The following is a 23,784-nucleotide window of genomic DNA, read 5'->3' on the forward strand; positions in this document are numbered from 1 at the left end:
CAGTGATAGCAGCATCACCTCTAGGTCCCAAAGCCACTCAAGAGGCAGAGATAAGGCGCATCATCATCATCACACTAATGAAGTCTGGGGCCCGATGTGTGTGGGTCCATCTACTGTTGTACACTCACATAATTCATTCCCTCTTGTGTGTAGGCTTAGAATCATAGAAACATAGAATATTAATTCTCATAAGAATATTAATAGTTATAAGACATGAACTCGTACTGTGGGCTTTTCTGCAGCCTGGCACTTATTTTCAGGAATGTTTTCATTAAGACCTCTGACCCTCTGCAAACGTTACTGAAGTCAGCTAATAGGTTTTGAATTTATTAGGAGGAGACAGACAGACAGACAGACCCTGATCATTAATGCACAGGGCTGTTTTCCCCAAGAAGCCAGAATAACAAAAAGAAAGAAAAAGGGATTGGGAGTCAAGTAAGGATTTGTTTATCACCTTCTTAATATTCTATCATAAAGCAGAGTCTTCCCCTCAGGGTTTGTTGGTGGTTTGTATATGTGTGTGCCTGTGTGTATACATATTTTTGTATATAAAGATCCAGCAACATCCCTTGTTTAAAAAGTCACAAATGAGAAGGATTTTATTAAAAGCATTTTGGGAAAACCTCTGCTCTCAGTTTTCCTGTCAATGTTTTTCTAAGCTTTCATTTTTTATTAGCCAAAATGTTTAGAATCCCCAGGAAATCCTGGGATGAACCATTTCCTCTTCGAGCTGTAGCCCTTAGGGGAAAAAGAAAAATCTCAGCTCCTTTCAAAGGTTAGAAATTTTTCAAACCGTGTTTTCTGCAGATTTTTTAAATTAGGGAAAAACTGAGGGAGGAAGATGCTTAACTTCAGGCTGTGGTCCTGAGAAAGATTGATCTCTCTGTAGAAAAGCCTTAAGAGACCCTTAGATTTGGGCAAGGAAATCTTTTAGGCTTGAATCTTAATGGGAACTGATTGCGGAATTGAGGTGTAACAGGTTCAGTTAAAAGACCATCCTTATATTTTTTAATAGTAAATTAAAAAGTAACATTTACGTGTTCTCAACCAATTGTGTGTGTTAGCGTGTAACAGCTCTATATTAAGAGGCTGTTAATGCAGCTCTATATTAAGAGGCTGTTAATGCCATGGAGATGCTTTTATTGTTGTTGTTAATAATAATAATTAAAACATGCTACTACTACTACTACTACTACTACTACTACTACTACTACTAATAATAATAATAATAATAATAATAAACCTGAGGTTTTTCAGGAGCAAATCCAAGTAACTGTTTCCTTTTCCTCAAATAAACTTAAATGGGAATCAAAATTTTAAACTAATAGGTGCTCTCATCCTGCACATGCACATTTACATTGATAATTTTAAACTCCCTTGGGGTTCACTCCTTAAAGAGGTTCAGTTGCTTAAAGTTAAGAATGTAGGTAAGGATCTATGTCACAGACTGCACCCTAGCTGGGCCAGCTGGAGCTTGGCATGGGTTACTTCACCCAGCTCTTGAGATGATGGCTATTCTTTGGGATGGATAGGGCACTGCTGTTATAAATAAGAGAATCTGAAAACATGGTGAAATGTGAGGCTGAGGGATGCAGGAGTCTCTTATGAAAAATGACACACCAATATAGTTTTTAGGAGTCTGAATTTGCAGTCACGACGGATCACTTTATTTTAGGAAAAGTGTGTTTGCTTATTTATATAATTTGTGACAACCTGTCTCAACTGCTCTTCTTCTCATTTATTCATCTACTTTTTACCAAGTTCTTTGGAAGGGGTTCTCAGAAAGCTGAACATGAAAAGCCAGGCTTGGTGTTTCAGTAACGGGTATAAATTACTCCCACAGTCTGTCACAAATATGAAAAGGTTTGTGGTAATTCATGTGAAATTTAGTAACCTTTTTGGTAATGCAAGGAAAAAAAAGTAACATCTCTAAGGACATTTATTTTTTGTTGTTACCAAAATTTACGTAGTAAAGAGTGCTTGTGCTTTTCTGCTATTTTCAGGCTTGAGATGGGGACACTTGACTAGTCTGCTGGGACAGTGTTACGATTCAGCGTCTCTGTTCACTTTGTAAAAGGGTGGATGAAGGGGGAAGGACTAAAGGAGGGAGACTAATAACGAATTTGCTAAAGTTCTGCTACTAAAACTACGTAGAAAGTCCCAATGCAACAGCTGTGACTACAGAAGTTCAGAAGATTTGATTTTCATTAAAAACCTTCCAACTGAGTTTGGGCTTTGGATTTAAGCTAGCAGTCTGGAAGCAGTCAGAGACAGTTTCCTTTTTCATTCCAGTGTCTGCCTGTCCATGTAGCCTGCTAGTCAGCACAGATAGCCTAAAAGTTCTTAGACCATGACCTCTGAGTCATATATGTGTTGTCAAGTTATAGTTTATGTGTAAAACCAAGGAGCTTATAATAAGGTCTTCTGCAAGTAGGGGATGCTGAATCTGACTCCACTTCCAGTTGGGAATGCCTGAAGACCAACCCTTGTTATTGTGGGCCAGAATGGATTCATTAATGGATTAATAGACTTCAGGTGCAGGAGAGTTTTTCAAAGTTTGTCATTTTAGGCTTTGCTGCTTTGATTCCCAATATTTAACTTCTGTTTTATTGACTGTGTTTCTACAGGTGCTGTTCGCTCTAAACCAAACTCTGCTGCAACATGAAAGCCTCCGAGCAGGTAGTTTGCAGGCCCCGTATACCACGGAAGATCTCATCAAGCATTATAACTGTGGAGACCTGAATGCTGTCATATTCAACCATGACACTTCTCAGGTAGGCAGAGTTTTGCAGATGGGCCAGTTAATTGACAAAGACATCATCATATAGTGATGTCCCTGTTAACATTTTATGCTCCGATCTCTATTTCATCTCTTCAGTTTGATGCCCTGTGTTTTCTTTTCATCCTCATTTACCTGGTGGGAGAGTGAGGTTTCCTTTCTATTGCTTGGGCTCTGAGGAATCATAGAATCATTTAGGTTACAAAAGGCCTTTAAGATCATCAACTCCAACCATTATCCTGGTGCTGCCAGGTCCACCACTAAACCATGTCGGTAAGCACATCCACATGTCTTTTAAATACCTCCAGGGATGGCGATTCAGCCACCACTCTGGGCAGCCTGTTCCAATGCTTGGCATCCCATTTGGTGAAGAAATTGTTCCTAATACCCAGTCTAAACCTCCACTGGCGCAACTTGAGGCCGTTTCCTCTTGTCCTATCATTTGTAACTTGGAACGAGGAAGGAACTGCCTGGAAAGCTTTCCAAGGAATGTGCTTGAAAATAAGTTAGTATGGATGTTTGTGGGGCTGTTGAATGTAGTCTCCTCATTAAGGGCGTAAAAAAAAAAAGACAAGACTTTGTAATATTTGAGCTTATATATGAAGAGGAAGTGAACTTTATGTAAATAGTCTATAAAGTAAATAACTTCTCAAGCATGTCATAATTCAATGATTTTGTATGTGTCTCAGGCAGCCCTTCAGTCTCTGTTTATCTTAGTTATCCAGTGCTATTAAAATCTCTCAGTGGAGCAGAAATCTGCTTTACAGACCAGTCTGATAGTTCATGGCAAACTCTGACATTCTCATTTAATACTCTTTCTCCTTTCCTCTTGGAGAAATGTGATTCTTCAATGTCACCTCTCTCTCATTTTTTGTTAGATTTTCCCATGTTGCTGCTCAGGTGCAGTGACTTACTTGGAGAGGACCTGTATGAACTTGGACAATCAGAAGTCCTTAACTTCTGGACAAACGGTCATCTATCCTTCTTTTCCCTATCTGGTTATCATTTTCAAATAGTAGAAAGTGTGGTTGATGATAATGGATGGAATAAAAACCTTTTGCTGTCCCTGTTAATCCAGTCTTAGAAAATGAAGCACTGTTTTAGTGTGACTAATCAGGACATAACAGAGTGGTTAATGTGGCAGTGCTGAAACAGAAGTCTGTGCAATACTAAAGCTGCCAGAGCTGTTCATTCTGGACAGCCTTGCACTGAAAAGTAAAGAGAGAAAGCGACTCAGGTAGGAATACATCTCTGAAGATTGGGGGTGCAAGTTCAATCTTTAGAGAACTGGGGGATCCTGGAGAAATCAATGGTTTTAGCTATCCGTGCAGTGCTGAGGCACAGCACACAAGGTAAACACGTAATGACAGACTGAAGCACCTCACCTATGGAGACAAGCTGAGAGAGCTGGGGGTTGTTCAGCCTGGAGAAGAGAGGGCTCTGGGGATACCTTAGAGCAGCTTTCAGTACTTGAAGGACGGTACAAGAAATCTGGAGAGAGACCTTTTACAAGGGCATGTAGTGACAAGACAAGGGGGAATAGCCTTAATCTGAAGGAGGGTAGATTTATGGAGATTAGATATACGGAAGAAGTTCTTTACTGTGAATGCAGTGACATACTGGTACAGGTTGCCCAGAGGAGCTGTGGCTGCCCCATCCCTGGCAGCATTCAAGACCAGGTCGGACAGGGCTTGGAGCAACCTGGTCTAGTGGAAGGTGTCCCAGCCCATGGCAGGGGGCTGGAACTGGATGAGCTTTAAGGTTCCTGGCATCTGGATGTCCTGTTATCTTCTAATATCTGTTAGTGTATTTTCTCCTGCAAGTAAAGCCTTTGTCCCTAAGACAAGTTCTGGCTGTTCACACTGGTTGCATTGACTCACAGACATCTATGATTTGTCACAATGTCCTGTAACAGACCTGTGGGTTAGACTCGAGAGGAACAGAGTGCTGTAAAAACTTCTTTATCCCTGCAAATTGTTGGATCAAATGTGAGTTTAAAATCAGTGTTAAAGAAAGAAGCAAGCAGCCAACAACCAATCAGGGTTCAAGCACTGGTGTTACTCACAGTCCCAGAGTGCACACAGTTGATAGAGATTATAACACTTGCAGGCCATGGAAAATTAAAATCCCTATATGTATACTAGTCCCTGCAGAACTCTAAATGTTGTGGAGTACTTCCCTCTTATAGGTTGTTGTTTTTCATTTGGGTAAAGAGGGTTTTTGTTTGGTAGTGTTTTTATAAACCAGCTTTACACCATTTATTTTAATTGCAAGCAGAACAAAACAGAAAATTAAACCCTAAATAAACTCCCTATTCAGGTCAACTTTTGCCAGTTGTGATAATTCCAAAGTTTATTCTGTGTGGTTTTTCAAGGATAATAGACTCTCACTGCCACAGAAAGTCTTTGCCATTTGGTTACCAAATTAGATTAGCATGGCTTAAATATTACACATGAAGCATCCCCCGTGGGATCTTTCTTTTGAGACATTAAATGTAGACACAGAGATTTGGCATGCACTGAAAGTGTACTGAATGTCTCACCAGGTAACAACAAATGATGGGCCTACAAGTGCAGAAAACCCATAAATATACCAAATGAGATGCATCATCACTTATACTTCAGGGCAAGTACCCATGCCCAGCCAGTCTTGGGAGAGAAGAGTGTCACAGTGTTTTTAGAAGGTGTGACCATTCTTCTATGATACCCATCTGCTGGCCCAGCTCTTCAGAGGGTCTGATAAGTCCTTGGAGCTGGTACCATTAATGCAACTTTAAAATACCACATAGGAAGGAATAGAAGATTGGGACTGGAGTTGCTGGACTCAGCGCTTAATGTGAACAGTGGAGGGCAGGAATTCAGCTCTGTTCGATGTATCCAGGGGGATCTGGAGAAGGCTGCGACTCTCACTCTTTAAGGATTCATTTGGGGGCTGTTTATAAGGTCATTAGTGCCTGCTTGTCCCTGGAAGATCAAACAGAGCTACAGAATAAAGGTGAACTTGCCCATCAGTTGCCTCAGTTCCAAGCCATTGTTTTAGGGTCACTGTAAGGAACTGCGAAGTAGCTGAGAAAGTCTAACATTACTGCAGGGATAGTAGTGGTAAGGGAGTATTTCTCTCGGTGCAATAACTTCCTAAATTCCTCTACTTTGAATTTTTTGAGACTTAGCATCTTCAGTAGTTGTCTACAAGATACTGAGATGCCTTTAGGGCAAAAGTCATAGTGGAGTGGAAAAAAAGGACCGGAAGCAGACATACTGATTCTGTAGACTCAAGGAGTTATGGATGAGTTTCTTGAGCCTCTTACTCGTCCCCAAGGGAATTTGGGAAATACGCAGTTTGTCAGCACCAGTCTTCTTGACTCCTGCAGCTTTTGGGAGGACAGAATCCGTCTGGAACCAAGTCTCCCAGTGAGCAGGGTCTTTTCCCTGTGCACTGGGAGGAAAAGTGGAGGGAAAGTTATTTCTAAGACTAAAGCAGGAGCTTGATCAGAGAAGAGCTCCTTTGGCACCCAGGGACAGGGACAGGACCTCCCCAGGCAGATGCTGCTGCCTTGGTGTTGGGAAGCCAAGCTTAGCCAGGATAAGGTGTCTGAAATGGAGGGGTGTGAGCAGGGCTCCAAATCCCTGATGTTTTCTGTCCTGGAACCATCAGCATTGATGACAGTGAGGACTACACAAATACTTCTCAGTTTCAGTGGTGGTTTAGGGGTTTTTAAGTCTTAATTAAGAGCAGTGAAAGGAGGCAACACCTCTGCTTTCCTGTGGTTATATGGCATTCCTCATTCCTTTCTCTTTCTTCTTAAATCCTGTTTCCAAGCACCAGTTTTCCCAAATGCATAAATCCTTATTTAACCTCAGTAAAGTTTTAAGGGGCTGAGTTTATTCAGTTAGACCATGACCCAAAAGGGGGAGTAGGAAACATCTCTCCTTCTACAGCTTTCTGCAAACACTTCATTCTCTTGTGACTTTTGTAATCAAGAGGCTTATGTTGGAGTTTCTGGGCAAAGAGTCAAAATGATATAGAAGAAAAGTATTCCAAGTTAAAGATAGGGCAGGCGTATTTTCTGCTCTTTCTTCAAACTGTTTTCCCCTCAAAGAAGTTAGATTCTTCGTGTCCTTTTGAAGCAAGTTCCTTACAAGCAAAACCCTATTGGATTAGAGCACTAGCTTTAACTTCTGTATTCTGTGTGACACTCTTGCAAGGGAATTGAGGTCAGCATGTCCAGATGCGTTAAAATGTAAATGATCTTTTAGTGCAAACTTAGTAAATTATCTACCTCTAGAGGATACTTCTTCTTACCTGAGACATTGCCGAATGACCTGAAGCCTTGGTGGAAGAAAAGTAGGGTGCAAAACAACTTATCATGTTCCCTAAATCTGATATAAAGGCCTTTCTTCAAACATAAACATCTGAGGTTTGGGTTCAGCAGTACTTTGCACGAGTTGCAATCTTGTGGTTGGTTAGAGCTGTTCATTTGTTTTAAGGACAATTCTGTAAAGCAGACTCATCTTTGCCAGCATAGAATTAGCCGGTTCTGTGTTTCCTTGTATTCCTATATATGCTTTATTAAGAGGAAGATCAAAAAGCCAAGGCTGAGACTCTCCAACCTCTCCCAGAAACTATACCTGTTGTCTCCAGCCATTGTTTCTACTCTTCTGTCCTCAGCCATGCTCCTGACTTGAGGACAGGTTCCTATCCCAGGAGAAGATGGTTTCTCCTCTCTCATTACTTATCTGTCATATCAGAGGCTTGCAGCTACACTGCTTACTTTACAAGTAGGTTTCTTCAAGACAGTTTCTCCTGGTTGCGTACTTGTTATTTGCCTGTCCCACAGAGGGTAAACAGTATGGTGCAAGAGTCATACCTGCCACTTTGAAAGCATCTTTCATCTAGAGAGCCCTTATGGCTTGTGTGTTAGACTGTACTGAAAGCCCATTGAAATACTGGAGAATATTATTCTCCACAGGCTTTGTATGAGTCCGAATGGGCCCAGCTATCATTGGATATCAAAATGAAGATACCAAGTGAGGCCAGTTACTGACCTAGTTTATGGGTTTTATGCTCACCTGAGTATAACCATCTTCTTGTTGCCAGGAGAGGTAGGGTCTTGGCTTCATCCTACACAGAAAAGCAAGGTATTCAGTGAAGTTACTTGGTGATCACCACAGCCTGCAGACATGTCTCAAACCCTTTCAGATACTCAGGGATTACTGTGCCTCCTTCTTCAACCTCTGTTCATTAGAAACAACTGAGCTTCTTACATAACTTGGTAGAACAATATCACCCATATCTTGAGTTGCCTCTGAAATTCAAAATCCCTGGATTCATGTGGACATACAGTGTTTAGGTAGTGCCTGTTGCCTTCTGAAAAGCATATGATAGTCCTCATAACACAGCATTAAAAGATCCATATGCTAACCCTATGTCAGTAGTCAGCCTCTCTAAACTAAAGGGTCAGTGCCTCACTTCACAATGCACTTGCTGTTTATAAATCGCCAAGTTTTGTTATGTACCCCTCCAAAAATTTTATCATCCTGCATTTAAACAAGTCCTTTAAGATTTAAGGGTCCTGATAAATCTAATTACATCATTAACTTGCTCTTGTTCTCATCCTGGATAAAATACAACTGAATTTCTAGCTCACCTCTCAAATCAATCAAAACTATCTGTGGAATGCCTTAGCTTCAATAACTGCAGAAACACACAGCTGAGACCATTAGGTAGAGTGTTGAATGACAAGCAGACCTAATTTGTCCAAGGAATGGAGCTTTATCTAGGGCAAAGAAAGATAAATCCATAAACTGAAGGCACAGCTATTGTAACACAACGCTTTGGAAGCATCTTATCGTTTTCAGCTCTAACAAAGTGCAGGCGAACTGGCACAGCCTCTCGTTCTTCCAGGGAAAATGATTATAGGCTTTCCAGTGAAGCAAGTGCAAGGTTGTCCCAGGCGCCAAGGGAGCCAGTCCCATGAGTTTCTCATTCTGGATCCAGGGAAGGGGTCGTTAAGGCTCCCAGAAGTGTCTGTTAACATGACATTGATGGCAGTCCTGATGTTTCCCGGGTGTTTGGTGACACATTTGCTCATCACTGCTTGTGCCCCCTTGTCTCCCACCTTCTCTTCTTTGGGCTGTAGTACAGGATTCTGCTGTTGCCTTCCCATAGTTCACAAGAGCTCCTGATCTGCTGCGGTGGGATCATACTTTCTTTCCACTTGCACTTGAGTTACAGCTTTGTGCCTTGGTATACTGTGAGCATTTGGAAGTAAAAAACCAGAAGTGCAGCCAAAACTTTCAGAGTCTAATTTTCATATTATGTCAGAACAGGATTCCAGATTGGAGCAATATTGTATTTTGGCTTATGTGTTTCAGAAAATTGGTTACAGATCCATATTGTGAGAGTTAAGTCTACTTGTTGATGACAGTGCTGGGGAAAGCACTGCAGAGATTGTTTTTTTATTAATAATCTGGAACATGCCCAGATAATTTCAGTTGTACAGGTTTTGAAAATAGGTTCTTGCTTGAAACTTGTTATTGCATGTTTTCATTTCGAGTTGTCTTACCTTGGAAGTTCCTTCCTTCCTCTTTTCCAGTTTCCATGGAGAAAGCAATGGAAGAGGAGGGAAAGTCATAGAAATTGAGCAAGGCATTAAAGGCAGAGATTTTTCTTTCAGAGACTGCTGTGTTATTAGAAAAGGAACATGTTCACCTTCAGAAAAGGGATGATTTACATTAAAAACATTGAAGGATTGTTGACTACCTGTATTTATTACTAAGGGAATAAACTATAAAAGAGTATGAAAGAGTGATTGGTAAAAACATTTGGAGTTCAAGGTAGTAGCATGCTGCTTTCTGTGCATTGGTGTATGTTTGTTGTAAAGCATTTACTATCCCTTCTTTTTTAAAGAGCTGGTTTATGAAGTGTTTCTTGGAAAGTCTTGTTCAAGAGAAATGAAAAAGACTTGTTAGTTTTTTAGACAGTATCTTGTGGGTTTAGTGGGCAAAATGCTTTTCCTCCCTTTGTTCTATCCAGAAGATGTGTTTGTCACCTCCTTGTGACAGGGAGGGGGGAAAAATGTGGAACAAGGGGGCACTTTGCTTGTCCTGGCTGACTTGGCAAGATTAGTATTAGACATTATCTGAAAAGACTGTGTTCTTGAGTACTCCTTGACACAACATTTCTTGGTCTGGCACTATTATTTTGTTACTGAATAGCAAACACTGTAGATCAGGTTCTCCAGTGTAAACTCTTTGTGCTCTCTGATGGTGATTTCAGACCTGGATCTTCTCTTCTTTGGAGGAGCTCATTACTGATAAAGTCAAGGTTTATACAGTTCCACCAGCTTAGATGCAAAGAAAGAGTTTCAAAGGTAACTTAATTTGTCTTGACTTCACTGACTTCATTTGAATTATTCCTTAGTTTTCTCCTGGCTGGTCCCTCTTCCATTTCTAGAAGCTTTCATGGAGATGGTCTGCAGTGCCTTGTGGTGTCAGCTCCGGAGGTCTATCTCCAGCCCAGCTGCTGTTGTGTTATTAACCAGCTTTTTGCTCCTTGCTAAGCTGTGTGATATTTTGCAAACCATATCTCTTGGATCACACTTGCCTTGGGTTAAAATCGTACTGTAGTCTTCACATAAACATTCATGCTTTCCCTAGAATGTTTCTAAACAGGGATGGGAAGAAACTCATTGAAAAGCCCTGAACAATATATACTCAAGGCAGCCAAACGTGAGCCTGTACCCGCTACTGACCAGCTGTTCTCTCACAGTGTAACAGAAGACAAAATGAAAAATACCTTTGGAGAAAGAATTGCAATGCTTTAATAAACCAACCCCAAAACCAAGCCTTCTGGCCCCAGTTTTTTCACTTTATTGCCCTGCTTTGCCCTTTGATCAGTATCTTTACTCGGGTGTCATGGCAATATAATAGGTGATGGTTTTAGTGTCAGGAGAGAAAAAAAGAATATTCTTTGTCAAAGGAAACAAAGCTTTTGGAAGGGAAATAGAAAAACTTGAACTTTTCCATATGTTTGCAAACTCATGAAAGCTGGAAAAAAAATATCCCAAAGTTAAAGGAGTTTTAAATGAAGCAGGAGTATCATTAGGTAGTTAAGATTTACCCTCCCCACTGAAACCAAAACCTCTATTTGCGTACACTGCAGGCTTGTCGTCCTTATTCAATTAATGAACAGGTCCCTGTAATGTGGTCCTAAATATACACTGCATAGCTGGGGGAAGCTTGCAGAAAGGGGGCCGGGATCATTGTTCTGACTGTGTTTTGTTAAGAGTTCTTTAATCAAAACATTCATTCAGATAGAGAGGCCGGCTGCATATTTTGGCATCACTGCCAAGGGGAGCAGGGACGGGGTTGGGGTAAGGAAGGAGGGAGGCCTTGGGGGAGGGATTGGTGTTGCTTGCTTCTTCTTTTGTTTCTTTTATTCTATGTGCTTGGAAAGCAAGGATTTACCTGGTGTGGGAAAACAAATAAAAACCATACATGCAGGTTGTGACTTCTCAGGGATTTGGTGGAAGTCTTTTTAACAGGGATAGAAGCATCACCCCCCAAGCTGTTGGAGATGCACAGCCCATCCCTGTGGCCCTTCTGCTTCTTTTCCCTCACCTTTTTCTTGTTTTGAACACGCTTTCCTTCAACCCAAATGTACAAGAAGGTAAAACCAGGCAGGGCACGCATCTGTCATTTGGCTGGGTGCTGCAGCAGCAGGATGGGCTTGGGGCTCCCCTGAAGGGTATCCGTGCAGGTGTGGTGGGGAGTGAAGCTGCAGAGACACAGGGCTCTAAGGGTTGCAGCCCACCCTGCCTGCAGGCAAGTTTACAGTCAAGTCAGGAGTGATCCTACAGTTTTTGAGCCACCTTGCAGAGTTGTTCTTTGGAAGTATTGTGCACTACCCATAGACTTCACTAAGCTCTCAGCCCTTTCCCCCCCTCCACATCTTCTCTTATTTGTAATTTTCCTCTATTTACACATTTAGATGCTTGTCGACCTGAGTTAGCCAATTTGAAACTCAGTTTCAGGGACCTCAGCCTTCGCATTGAAGTTACCATGCCATGCTGAGTTGGTACCCAGGCTAGTTTTAGATCTGGTAGGCCAATTACAGAAAGGTTGGTAGCATGAACTATATTTGCAATGTATTTGCTGCATATATGGATCCTGAATAGTAATGTGGGTGAGGAGGGATTAGCCAGAAGTGGTTCTCGAGAGCTGGTCCTAAGAAATCTGCTTGTTCTTAGATTGGCTGTCTTGTTACTCTGTCTTTAGCAGCCTATCTCCATGAAAGGAGTCCTCAGCTTTTAGCTCGGGGAGGATTAGATGTACCTAAGCAGAACAGAAATGCTGGAAGCTGCAACAACACATCCCAGTTGCAATGACTTAGAATCACAGAATAGTCAGGGTTGGAAAGGACCTTAAGATCATCCAGTTCCAACCCCCCTGCCATGGGCAGGGACACCTCACACTAAACCATATCACCCAAGGCTCTGTCCAACCTGGCCTTGAACACTTCCAGGGATGGAGCGTTCACAACCTCCCTGGGCAACCCATTCCAGTGCCTCACCACCCTCACAGTAAAGAACTTGTTGCTCATATCTAATCTAAACTTCCCCTGTTTAAGTTTTAACCCATTACCCCTTGTCCTATCACTACAGTCCCTAATGAAGGGTCCCTCCCCAGCATCTTTGTAGGCTCCCAGGAAATAAGTTTAGGTTCATGAAGCCCCAGTCTGGTGAACTCCCAGTTTGCAAGACCACGCTATTCACCGAGGGAGAGCTGCCTGTGCTTCTGCCTTGGAGTTTTTCAGGGGTGTTCCTTGGTTTCAGAGGTTTGGGACACTACAGACTCCTGCTAAAACAAAGGATGTAATGGAAAATCAGTGCTCAAAACTGGCCTCCGGCTGCATGGAGAGCTGTCCCTGGGGAACTGCATCAGCAAAGACTGGTGATGTGAAGCTTTCTGTAAATTCAAATCAGTTTGAGTCCGTACCCAAGTTTGGTGTCAGGGTATGGTTCTAATAATCCATTTTAGCAGCCCAGAATCCACCAAATTGACCTTCATATCCTGAGTATGATGTGCTGATGTGCTCCTAATATATTCTCAAGCTCCATCTTGGGTAGATGCTTGCCCTGGGAAAGGGAAAGGAGTGATGGAACTGACTTACCCAAAAGACTGAAGACTCCTTTTAGAGTCCACTCAGGCTTCTAATGTATTACCTTAAATTTTGACACTTAAAGAAAGCCATCATGGATTAATCACAACATGCTTTGACTGGACACCATTTTGCAGAGCTCCTTCCTGGTCTCCTTTTCCCTGGAGCTGGAAGTTCATCTTCTTGGCAGCTGACAACTTTGGGCTTTGAGCTAAATCATATTAACCCAGCACCCCCTTAACTGTTGAAGCCTCCATCAGGATTTAAGATCAGGAGTGCTGGAGGAAAACCAGTCAAGTCAGCAGCAGCCACACCCGCCTTGTGGAGATGCTTACTCTTGCAGCCCCTTCACTTTACACTGAATCCTTCATATCAGGCACTGCAGTAAGTGCATATGGCTCTCCCAGATGCCAGAAGGGTCCATAAATCAAAGCGAAACAGGTGTCTTCAAGTGCCTAGCAGTATATTTTGCATCAGTGCAGTAAAAACCGCAGTGCCCTGTCAAGGCTGCTTAACGGAAGGGTATCCTCCCTTCATAAGCGAATGATAACTGGAGCTTAGATGTCAGCCTCTGACCCAAGAAGGGCTGGTGTGAATTTAGGGCCGTTCAGTTTGTTGGAGGAGCCAGCAGGTTTCAGGATGCTGCTCTGGCTCCCTGGCAGCCCCCCTAAGCTGTGCTGTCAGCTCTTGAGATCCTTATCTTGCAGTGCAGCCAACCATATGAAAAGTTCCTGACCTGTGTGGTGCAGGGAAGATCCTTCAAAGCAGGATCCTTTACTTGTCTTCAGGCCCTGCCCACATAAAGCTCATAAACCAGAAGAGTAATAAAGAGAACCCAATCTTTATCGTGTTTAGGAACAGAAATAAATGTATTTGGCGTGATGTGGGAACAACTCCCTGCGAACAACTGGATATAAGGATTACTAGCATGGAGACTGAGCCCTCCTGTCAAGGAAAGATGGATAGTTTTGTATTGAGGCGCTAGACTGGAACTCAGGAAGCTGGTGGCCAGCTCTTGACATTGTCATAGATGTCCCTTTGTGAATCTGGGAGTGCCTCCTCCTATTTTCTCTATTTATTTAGCCTGGGAGTGCTCTGAGGAGAAATAAGGCATTTTTTATTATTGAGATTCCATTGCAAGGATTAGTGATGATACTGTACCTGCAGCAGTCTGGAGTTTGGACATTGCACAGGAGTGAGGCTGGAAAGCAATTAGGTAGCTGCTGATTAGGAGGCAGTGGGAGAGAGGAGTCTCAGAAGCCAAGACGGTTGACCGAGGCGTAGGAAGATAATGGCAGGAAAGGTTTTAGGATCACTGTATTTTCCATTCCTCTTCTCCACCTGCAGATGGACTTATGATTGAAGACCACCACTGCCTGCATGCAGGCAAAAAAGGGCACGCAGCCTTTGTTCACATGTTGGTAGCATTAGTTTTCCATTGACATAATCTTACAATTTGAATGCACATTCCAGAAGTAGGCTATCATCACTGGAACAGAACAAGGATAGAAGAGGTTGTCAGAGGGTTGGGAAATGTAGTGTACAGGAGTAGGAACGATAACGCTATTCCTCCACATCTGATTGTGATTTGATACTGGACTGAATCTAGAGCAGTTCCACTGTAGCCAATAAATCCAAAGCAGGGGAAAAAAAAGAGATAACCAAATTTGATGGTTCTTTTATGTGTCTAAAAAAAATTGTTTGCAGATAGATATTCACAACCCTGGCACTGTGCCTCTGCCCAGAATATTTGTCCAAATATTAAAAACTAGTAAATAAGAAAATGTACTTAAATGCAGTCCTGTGTTCATGAATTTTCAGCTAACTTTGGCAGCAAGCCCTAAATGTGATAAAAGACTCTGCACCAATACATTTGGCTTTTCTCTGCTTGCCTTTTTTTCATTTCTTTGTCTCTGTAGACAAAGCTGACAGCACGGCAGAGATCTTGAGATACAGCTGATGCATTTTGCTAAGCTAAAGTATGCTGTTAGCTCTTCTGCTAAAGATTGCAGCAGATTCCCAGCCTCCTTCCACAACGTATTTGTAGGAAGAGAGGCTACCACTGAGCATCTTGGACTTCGGATCTTCCTTTGGGTCCTTCAACAGCCAAATTCAGCCAGTGCCTTGTACGTAACATCAGGTTGGAAAGTATTGCTGTGCCCATTTTACAGATGGACTTTTGAGGGACAGGAGGAATAAAGCCAAATGCTTCAAAGATACTTAGTGGAGGTTAAGTGCCGAGTTTCCTTTGAAGACCTAAACCCAAATGATATGCTTGTGATCATGCAAGAGGTTTGTATCGCCCATGGGAACACAACCATTTTGTCAGGGTAGTGTCATAACCACTTCACGATCCTTCTCTTTCTTCTTCCTAAAGCTCCAACTGACTTCAAAGGTGAAGAATTACAGCCTGCATCCCACAGCACTGTGAGCTCGGGTGTGTGCACAGAGCTTTAGCCGCACATATTCCATCAGGGACACTGACTCAAGTAAAATTACACAGGCAGTGTGGAGGGAGAGGAATTTCTGCAAGGCTGGGACTTTTTTTTTTTTCTCATATTCTCTTCCTTTACCCTCAAAATCTTAAATAAGAAACGCAGAGTGTACCTCATGACTGAGTTTTGGGTCCGTCTGCACTGTCCACAGAAGAACTGTAACCCAAAGTAAATAGGAATAGAAAAAAGACAGAGTTCTAACTGATAGAGTCAAAATATTCTTTCTTTTGAACACCTCTGAATGAAATATATTACTGAGTTTCCATGGGAAATCTGTAGCATGTGTGTGTATTTTGTATATATATGTGTGTATGTATATGAGTTGGTTGGATTCTCATTAAACTGAATAGCTTGCAGAGATTGGACAGAAAGGATCATTTCTCTCTGACCTCATAGCAGCCTTCCAGTATCTGAAGGGGGCCTATAGGGATGCTGGGGAGGGACTCTTCATTAGGGACTGTAGTGATAGGACAAGGGGTAATGGGTTCAAACTTAAACAGGGGAAGTTTACACTGGATATAAGGAGGAAATTCTTTACTTTAAAGGTGGTGAGGCAGTGGAATAGGTTGTCCAGGGAGGTTGTGAATGCTTCATCCCTGGCAGTGTTCAAGGCCAGGCTGGATGAGGCCTTGGGTGATATGGTTTAGATCGAGGTGTCCCTGCCCATGGCAGAGGGGTTGGAACTTGATGATCTTAAGGTCCTTTCCAACCCTAACTATTCTATGATTCTATGTGCACCTACTACACAGTGAGCACACGCTCCAGGTGACGGGTTGCACTGTGTTATACTGCTGATCCCACTGCTACTCTCCTACATGGACAGCAAAATCAGATGTTAGGATTCTTCAACAGTCACATCATCCACCCCGCTTACAATTAAATACCAGTGGCAGTATTCAGCTATTACCAGGAGGTCAGTCCCTCACCCACTGGCACAGCAAATGTCTCATCAATTCCCTCTCAGTTCAAAACAACAAATAGCTGTAATTAAAGTGTTAAAATTAATTTTTAAAGTGAATGGAAACAAAAATAGTTGCTAAACGGAAGGCGCATCCCTCTGGTGCATTCTTTAGCCCATCCTTTTAAAAGAACTGGTTTTCTTTTTCAGACAAAAACCCAACAAACTTCAATTCTGGCTGCAGTTAATGGCTTCCTAATTGTGTGTAACTGTTTCTTGACTTCCTGATCCCTGTCTGGTGGTTAGGAATCCAAAGGGTTTCTTAAATCAACAGGAGCAGCTGCCTCCTTGAAGCCAGGCATGGTGTATGTCACTGACTGTGGAAAGGAACTGCAATACAGGGAGGAGGGATTTGATTAATGGGGCCAGTGTCGTAGCTCAGAATGTGGTTGCACTACTGTGTAAGGGCATACTTACTTCAGTCATTTATCTTCTGTCCTCTGCCACACACATGCAGAAACATACATGTATGCTTTATTTTTGACAATCATAGGAATACAGGAATGCACAAGGTGCACTGGGACCTGTAGCTGATGATGTGCCTCTAGAGGTGATGCCTTCCTTCGTCTTGTTTCTTGGACAAGCTTGTGAAATGTTGACAAAACCCAATCCTTGGTTTTAAATTTATCTCTCAGCCACTGGGAAGCTCTCACAGAAGGGAAAGAAGAAAAGGGAGGGGAAAAAAAAGGCAAGCAAATGGCTCCATTTTGTGTATTTTAGGTTATATAAAGATGAGTAACACGTTGGATGTGGATGTATTATTGCAAGTGATGGAGTTGCACAAGCTGAAGAAAGGTGCTTTCATTTTTGGCAAAGACCCTCTTGGTCAGAGTCTGATCACAACTTCTCGGTATATCTAGACCCAAAGCATCAGAGCTTTCCCCTGGTTGGAACGGGATGCACAAAGTCATTTGATCCCCCAGCATTGCTACTCCTGCTTTGGGTAAGAGCAGGTTGTCCCCACTGGCAGTGCCATACTTTCCCCAAAGCATCTCAGGTGATTTAAGGCCAGGTCCCATCAGTTCCCAGCCTTTACTTCCCTTCAGCCAAAATCAGGGAAGAAGAGATTTCTCTTATGAGGGTGTTGATGTTCCCCAAAACTTTCACCTTCCATTTCCATCTCTGAAGGCTGCCCTCACTCCTGTCTTCTTTAATCAGAGCTCTTGCTTGTCTCTCTGTTATAGCTTGGGTCTTGGCTCATTCCTGGCTCTGCTCCCTTGACTCAAGCTGTCCCTGGGGTTTCAACCTTTCTTCTGTGCCTATGAGCATTTCTCCTCACAAAAACTGGGACTGAAGGAACAGTTCTTGTGGAAATCCCTTCTTTAGAATGTTCCTTGGATTTCTGTGTTGCAGTGCGTGGTTTTCTCTGGCACGATGTAATAGTATGTAAAGCTGCAAGAAAAATGAGGGGTTTACCCTGTTTACATCTTCATATATCTGAATTTGCTAACCTTCCCTATTTTTTTAACTGTTATGTTGTTAAAATGGAGCATGTACAAGCCAAATCTTGCAGCCCTTACTTAAGTTCATGGTGACCTTGGCTGAGGACAGATAACAGAATTTGTTCTGGTATTAGACAGCCCATGAACTGTGTTGAACAAGGTGTAATATTCAGCAATATCCAGATAAAGGGTTTAGTAACTCATCCAAATCTAACACCTAAGACTGCATCCTGCTGAAGGAATAGAGAAGAAAACAGGTTCTTATTGGTGATTTGTTTTTTTTCTTTGTTTCTCACAAGCTCTAGTGGCTGGGGTTTTTCATGTGATAGTGATGCTCAGGTGGTTTAAATAAGGCTGGATTAAAAGCACCGGTGTTTTGGGGATTACTTAACCACTGTCACCTGACCTGCATTCCCTCTCTATTTCAGGTTCCTAACTTCATTAATACAACACTCCCACCACATGAGCAGGTGACTGCTCAGGAGATAGACAGCTACTTCAGACAGGAGCTCATCTACAAGAGGAATGAGAGGATGGGGAAGAGAGTGATGGCGCTTTTAAGAGAGAATACAGATAAGAGCTTCTTCTTTGCCTTTGGAGCAGGTAAAGCATGACTTTTTCTATGTTATGTGGTTATTGTGATTGGAAGTGCTCTGAAGTTTGGTCCTGTGGAGAAGTTTCTTTGGGGACTTCGTTTTGAAGCAGAAAGGTTTTTGTTTGTTTAAACCTGCTTCTAAAACACAGTGAGTTGGTGTAGGAGGTAGGTGTGGGTCCAGCCATGCTGTGGACAGGCCCTACTCCTTTGCTTGTCCAGTTGTAGAAACATGAAGCTATTGATGCTTTTCACACTGCTGTGTTTGTTCCCTTTACAGTCCACCCTGAGGACTGATTCAGCTGTATTCACACCATGCTTGTGTTTGTAGCCTCAATGTAGGAGGTAGTTTAAGTGCCTTTGAATTTGAAAGCCTGGGTACTGAATGTGGTGACTGTGGGAGTGCAAACCTTGCTATGGTGTTCGCAAGTGTGTGTGGCTCATGGTGCTGGCCTGGGGTTTCAAACCTTCTGGGGTTGCTGTAATTCCTGTTTCTTGATGGGTGACTCAGCTACTTTAGTGATGTGTCTGTACAGACTGGTGGTTTTGGACCTCGCACAAGTGTGTGAGTTATGTTTGTAGCTAAATACCAGAATGTTAAATCATTAAGTAGAAATCCAATGTGTCTTTGCCTGTTTAAATTCTCTCTATGAAGTCTGCAGAGCAAAGATGTCTGTGGTGTTAATGTGAATCTGGGACAATACGAGCTACTGTCCTTTCCCCTTTTAAATGTTTTTCTCTTTCCAGTGTAATTCACTTTTCTGTGTCATTAAAGTATAAATAATAACTATTCAGGAGAGTCCTGAGCACCAGCTTAAGTGGCTCTTTGAGCTCCTCAACTTCAAGGAAGCCTGAGGCTTGCATTGAGAACTGATCTGCAGTTCCTGCTCCCTCTCCTTGACAGTTTCTCATTCTTTGACAGAACTTTGCTTCTCATCCCATGTCTCTCACTATGAACTTTGGCAACAACTCACTTTTTTGCTACTCACTTCAGTGGGAATTTTGATTAGAAGCTGCAAGGGTTAGCAGAGACACATGCGTTTTGATGTATTTGTTTTTTGAGTGTATCCAGACTGAGTTTTCCTAAGCTTATTTAATCTCAAGCTTGCTTGATGTTTCTGTCTGAGGAGTTTGTTTAACTGTTTTTACAGCAGGAAGATACATCATGGTGGTTCATAACTGGACAGGGATTCATAAGAAACAGATTGGAGCAAAGTTTATCAGAGATTATTGAACACAGTGATTCTGATTTATTCTTCAGTTTTGAGAGTCCCTTAGTCAGTATATGATGGAGCACAGAGGGTAAATTGGACATTGTTGCCCACTGTCCTGCTCTGTACACACCTTTCCTAGGTGTCAATTACAGACTGTGGCTTGAGGCAGGATCTTGGAGTAGGTAGGTCACGAATCCAATCCATTGCAGCTATGCATTTCTGCTAATAACAGAAATGAAATTAAGCAGATGGATACTAATTCCTTAGGAAGTGACATTTAAGTTGAGGGGGGGTTGAGATTTCATTCCCCATCAGCCATTTTTGGTGATGCTGAAAGCTTTCTTTGTTGTTGGATTATTCCTCTTTCCCAGCGCTGACTGTAGCAGGACAGAACAGACGCATGCAGCTGGGTTTATGGAAAACCAGGGCGCAGGAGACACCAAGGAAAACTTTTTGGTTGAGTTCTTTGTTCCAGCATCCTATTGGTGTTTCTTACTGAAGCAGGCAATCCCTGCAGGCCATATCACTTTAAGTGCAATTAATTCCTCCTTTCTTTTCTGGGATGTTTTGTTGTTGTTTTGTGGGTTTTTTTATTTTCTTCATGCATGAAATAGTGAGAAAATGATTAAGTTTTCAATGGTAAAACTTTTGTGTGTGGCCAAAGTGCAAAGTTCTTGATTTTTCCCTCAGGATTCAAATGGAGTTTTTCTCCTGAAGGTTTTTCTTGGGTTTTGTTTGTGTGTTTTTTCCCATGCACTAAATTGTAAGACTGGCTTTTAGTGATCCATTTGTATTTTGCATTCTTATATCTACTACTTGAATTAGCCTGTTTGAGGAAAGCACCTTGGAAGAACTTTCCTAAACCCAGTGCTATGGGCTGGGGCTGCTGTAGGAGAGAATCCTACTTGCATGATGATTCTTTTGATTGCACTATGGCAGGTGGTTAATTTAGGTACCTGTGCAGCTGTACATGTTTACAGCCTGGCTACTAGTGATATTATGCATAGAATTTCTACCTTCTTCATCCTGCTTTGTTATCAAATGAAGGCAGACCAATATCTTTCAGCTGGTAGGGTTGTTTTTTGGGTTTGTTTTTTTTTTGGGTAGAAAATTGGGCATTTGGGGAAAACACAGTTTTTCTGTTTGCTTCTGAAAAAGCAAGTCCACTTCTTACAGATGTTGGTCAAAATCCCAAGTGACTGGGTGTCATTCTCCTCTGTAAAGTGGTGGTCTTAGTTAAATTGTTTTGCTGTGTGCCATTCAGAACTGAGCTGCAAAGGCCCTGTGGTGCATTGTATGAGGGGTTGAGAGTCTGGTCTGTAGCTGAGCGCAAGACTGTAAGGGAATGGTATTTGAATATTTAAGCAAGCTGGGGTAAAGCTTTTAGATCCTCAAAGGGAAGCAAAGCATTTTTACACTGTTGAAAGATTTTGTTGTTGTTGTTCCAGTCAGAAGCATTAAAACAAAAAAATTACACAATTCTAAATGGAGCTTTTCAGTTTTCTGTTGTTTTTAAATATAAAAAGTAGTCTTTTCAATAGTTTTCCCCCTTCCTCACCATCTGGGGCATTGCTCACAATTCAAATGCATTGGAGCAGTTTGGACTGTTAATTTACTCCTTTATAAAACATATAGAAGTGAAAATAGCCATTTATTCTTTCTACTTTCATTTCTTTCTTCTCTCCAAGAAAAATAACAGACTTTGGGTAAAATGGGACCCAACTCTGTGCAATCCATTATTCTCTTGCCAGGGTTTACCGTATGCAGACTTAATGTGAAAAGCTCACCATCCCTATAGTCACAGTAACTATACACTAGTAATGAAACAGCATTTATTGTTTGTGCAGTTAAATGATATTCTTCAGGTACCAGGCATGGCATTTTTTCCCTTTGAATGAATAAAGGTAGTTAAATAGAGTACTTCCAAGGGAAATTTGGGGGGGTTGCTTGGGTTTTAGGTTTTGAAAAACCATCCTGGATTGCTGGGAATTGGTGATCCATAATAACAGTGAAGCACATTAGACTTGATATATACAGGCAATTTATAAAGGTCCATTTACAGTTAAGAAAGAGAGACGCAGCCAAGAGCACATGGGCTGTTAATAAGAGTTAATATTTTGGCAACTAAAACTATACACATGAAGTCAATGTTTAAGAAAAAAGAAATCACTCTGGCTTATTTCATTTTTATGGGCAAATAATTTTCAAGTAACACTTATGATAACAGATGGATAAATTTATGTCTGCAGTTAATTTCAACGATAATTTCCTTAGGATGTTTTACTTGCTTGCATTGCTTGCTTGCTTGCTTTCCTGTCAGTTTTGTAGCTGAGAGCTGAATTTACTGCTTCAGAAATTCGGATGCTACTCCAGTTTGTGATGTTTATTAGCAGCCAAATCAGTAGGCTTTACGGCAGTGGGTTTGGTTATTTGAAATAATAAAGACATCATGGAGAATTGACTTGGAATCCAAGTACCATAGCATCTCCCACAGGAAAAGGGAAATCAAACTGTCTCTGAACCACAGTTGTGCAGTGAAGGAAATCACATGTTTTCCTACTCCACCAGATCCAGGCAGCCCCTTGTATCTGAGAAGTCAGAAAAGACCCAGGCTGTTGTCCATGATGCAGCAGAAGCCAGAGTGGGCTGGTGACTGCTTCTCCTGATGAAGTCCGTGTGTGTTAACAGGGATTGATGAGTGTGAGAGTTGGACATCCCTCTCTCAGCTGTGGGATTAGGTGGCTGAGATTGGGTACCTGCTTGTTGATTAAGTTTCTGATATGATTGGCAAGTTAAAATAAGGTAAAGTCTCTGTTGTGGATGTCTGTGTTATCCCATGCCCCCTCCCTGCAGGTGTTCAAGGCCAGGTTGGATGGAATTTGGAGCAACCTGGTCTAATGGAATGTGTCCCTGCCTATGGCAGAGGGGTTGGAACTAGGCACTCTTTAATTCCTTCCAACCCAAACCATCCTATGATTCTATGGAAGTAGAGGAATTCATCCCAGAGCAGGAGTAGCAGAAGTAGGTTTTGATCATGCCTATGCTCAGAACAGATGAATTTTCTCCCCAGCCTGCAGAGCTTTCTCAGCCAGCATTGGGCAGGCAGCAGCATAGAATCATAGAATAGTTAGGGTTGGAAAGGACCTTAAGATCATCAAGTTCCAACCCCCCTGCTATGGGCAGGGACAACTCACCCTAAACCATATTACCCAAGGTCTCGTCCAACCTAGCCTTGAACACTGCCAGGGATGAAGCATTCACAACCTCCCTGGACAACTTATTCCAGTGCCTCACTACCCTAACAGGAAAGAATTTCCTCCTTATATCCAATCTAAACTTCCCCTGTTTAAGTTTTAACCCATTACCCCTTGTCCTACCACTACAGTCCCTAATGAAGAGTCTGAGCATCATCAGTAATGATTCTGATTCTAAGAAATTAGACTGTTAACAATAATAATAGAATCATGGATTGGAAGTAACCTTTCCAACCTCTCGAACAATGATATTATGTATTGTTTCCAAAGTCATTTTTGAGTGTTATCTGGTGGTTCTTCATAACAGGACTCCAAAGTGGCTTGCACTGTGTTTTCACTAGGGAAGAAGAGAGCTTCATAGCTACTCTATAGGGTGGAGTTGGTGCAGTAACACAGCAAGAATATAAGATCTTCTCCTAGTCCTCAGCTCCAGCTCTTTCCCTTTTGCTCTTTCCTCAAAGGACTGCCTGGGGGAGTTTCTGCACCCATCATTTTAGATGCTGCAGATACCAAAGATTGGAACAGACTTGCCCTTCACTTTCTAGAGTGACTAGGAACTGAGAGACGTCTCCAAGATGACTTCTGTCTTGTGTGGTCTTGAATCACCACTGAGACATGCTTATTTTTTTTCCCTCCAAAAACTACAGAGCATCTGTGGAGATACCCAGATGATGTAGCTGTCTTGAACATGCTTCTTCCATGGCTTAAAAGGTGATCACAGTTGAGATGGAACATGATGGCTGTTGAATTTGGGTGGATGATGAGAGGTGGAGGTGGGATTTTTTTTTGTTGCTGGAAGCTACTTTTTCTACCCAGTTTGTGCAAGGAAAGGAAGCGATGGCTAGTATATGCAGCTTAAACCTGAGTAATTAAAATCCAGAGAGCCTTT

The 23,784-nt window shown here is 42.1% G+C and overlaps 1 protein-coding gene across 2 annotated transcripts in view; it reads left to right on the forward strand.

The window, feature by feature from the left end:
- The window catches only part of TRABD2B (TraB domain containing 2B), a 291,115-nt gene that overhangs the window by 155,389 nt on the left and 111,942 nt on the right, over positions 1-23,784 (forward strand). For both annotated transcript variants that reach the window (XM_061344875.1, XM_061344874.1), the window contains exons 3-4: positions 2,628-2,774; positions 18,264-18,438. In XM_061344875.1, the coding sequence (XP_061200859.1) occupies positions 2,628-2,774; positions 18,264-18,438 (322 nt within the window). The remainder of the gene's footprint in view (positions 1-2,627; positions 2,775-18,263; positions 18,439-23,784) is intronic.

The sequence above is a fragment of the Neopsephotus bourkii genome, unplaced genomic scaffold (genome assembly GCF_033783945.1).
Source record: "Neopsephotus bourkii isolate Nb327-2 ecotype Australia unplaced genomic scaffold, CSIRO-AGI_Nbou_v1 NB_234, whole genome shotgun sequence".
Taxonomy (NCBI): Eukaryota; Metazoa; Chordata; class Aves; order Psittaciformes; family Psittacidae; genus Neopsephotus; species Neopsephotus bourkii.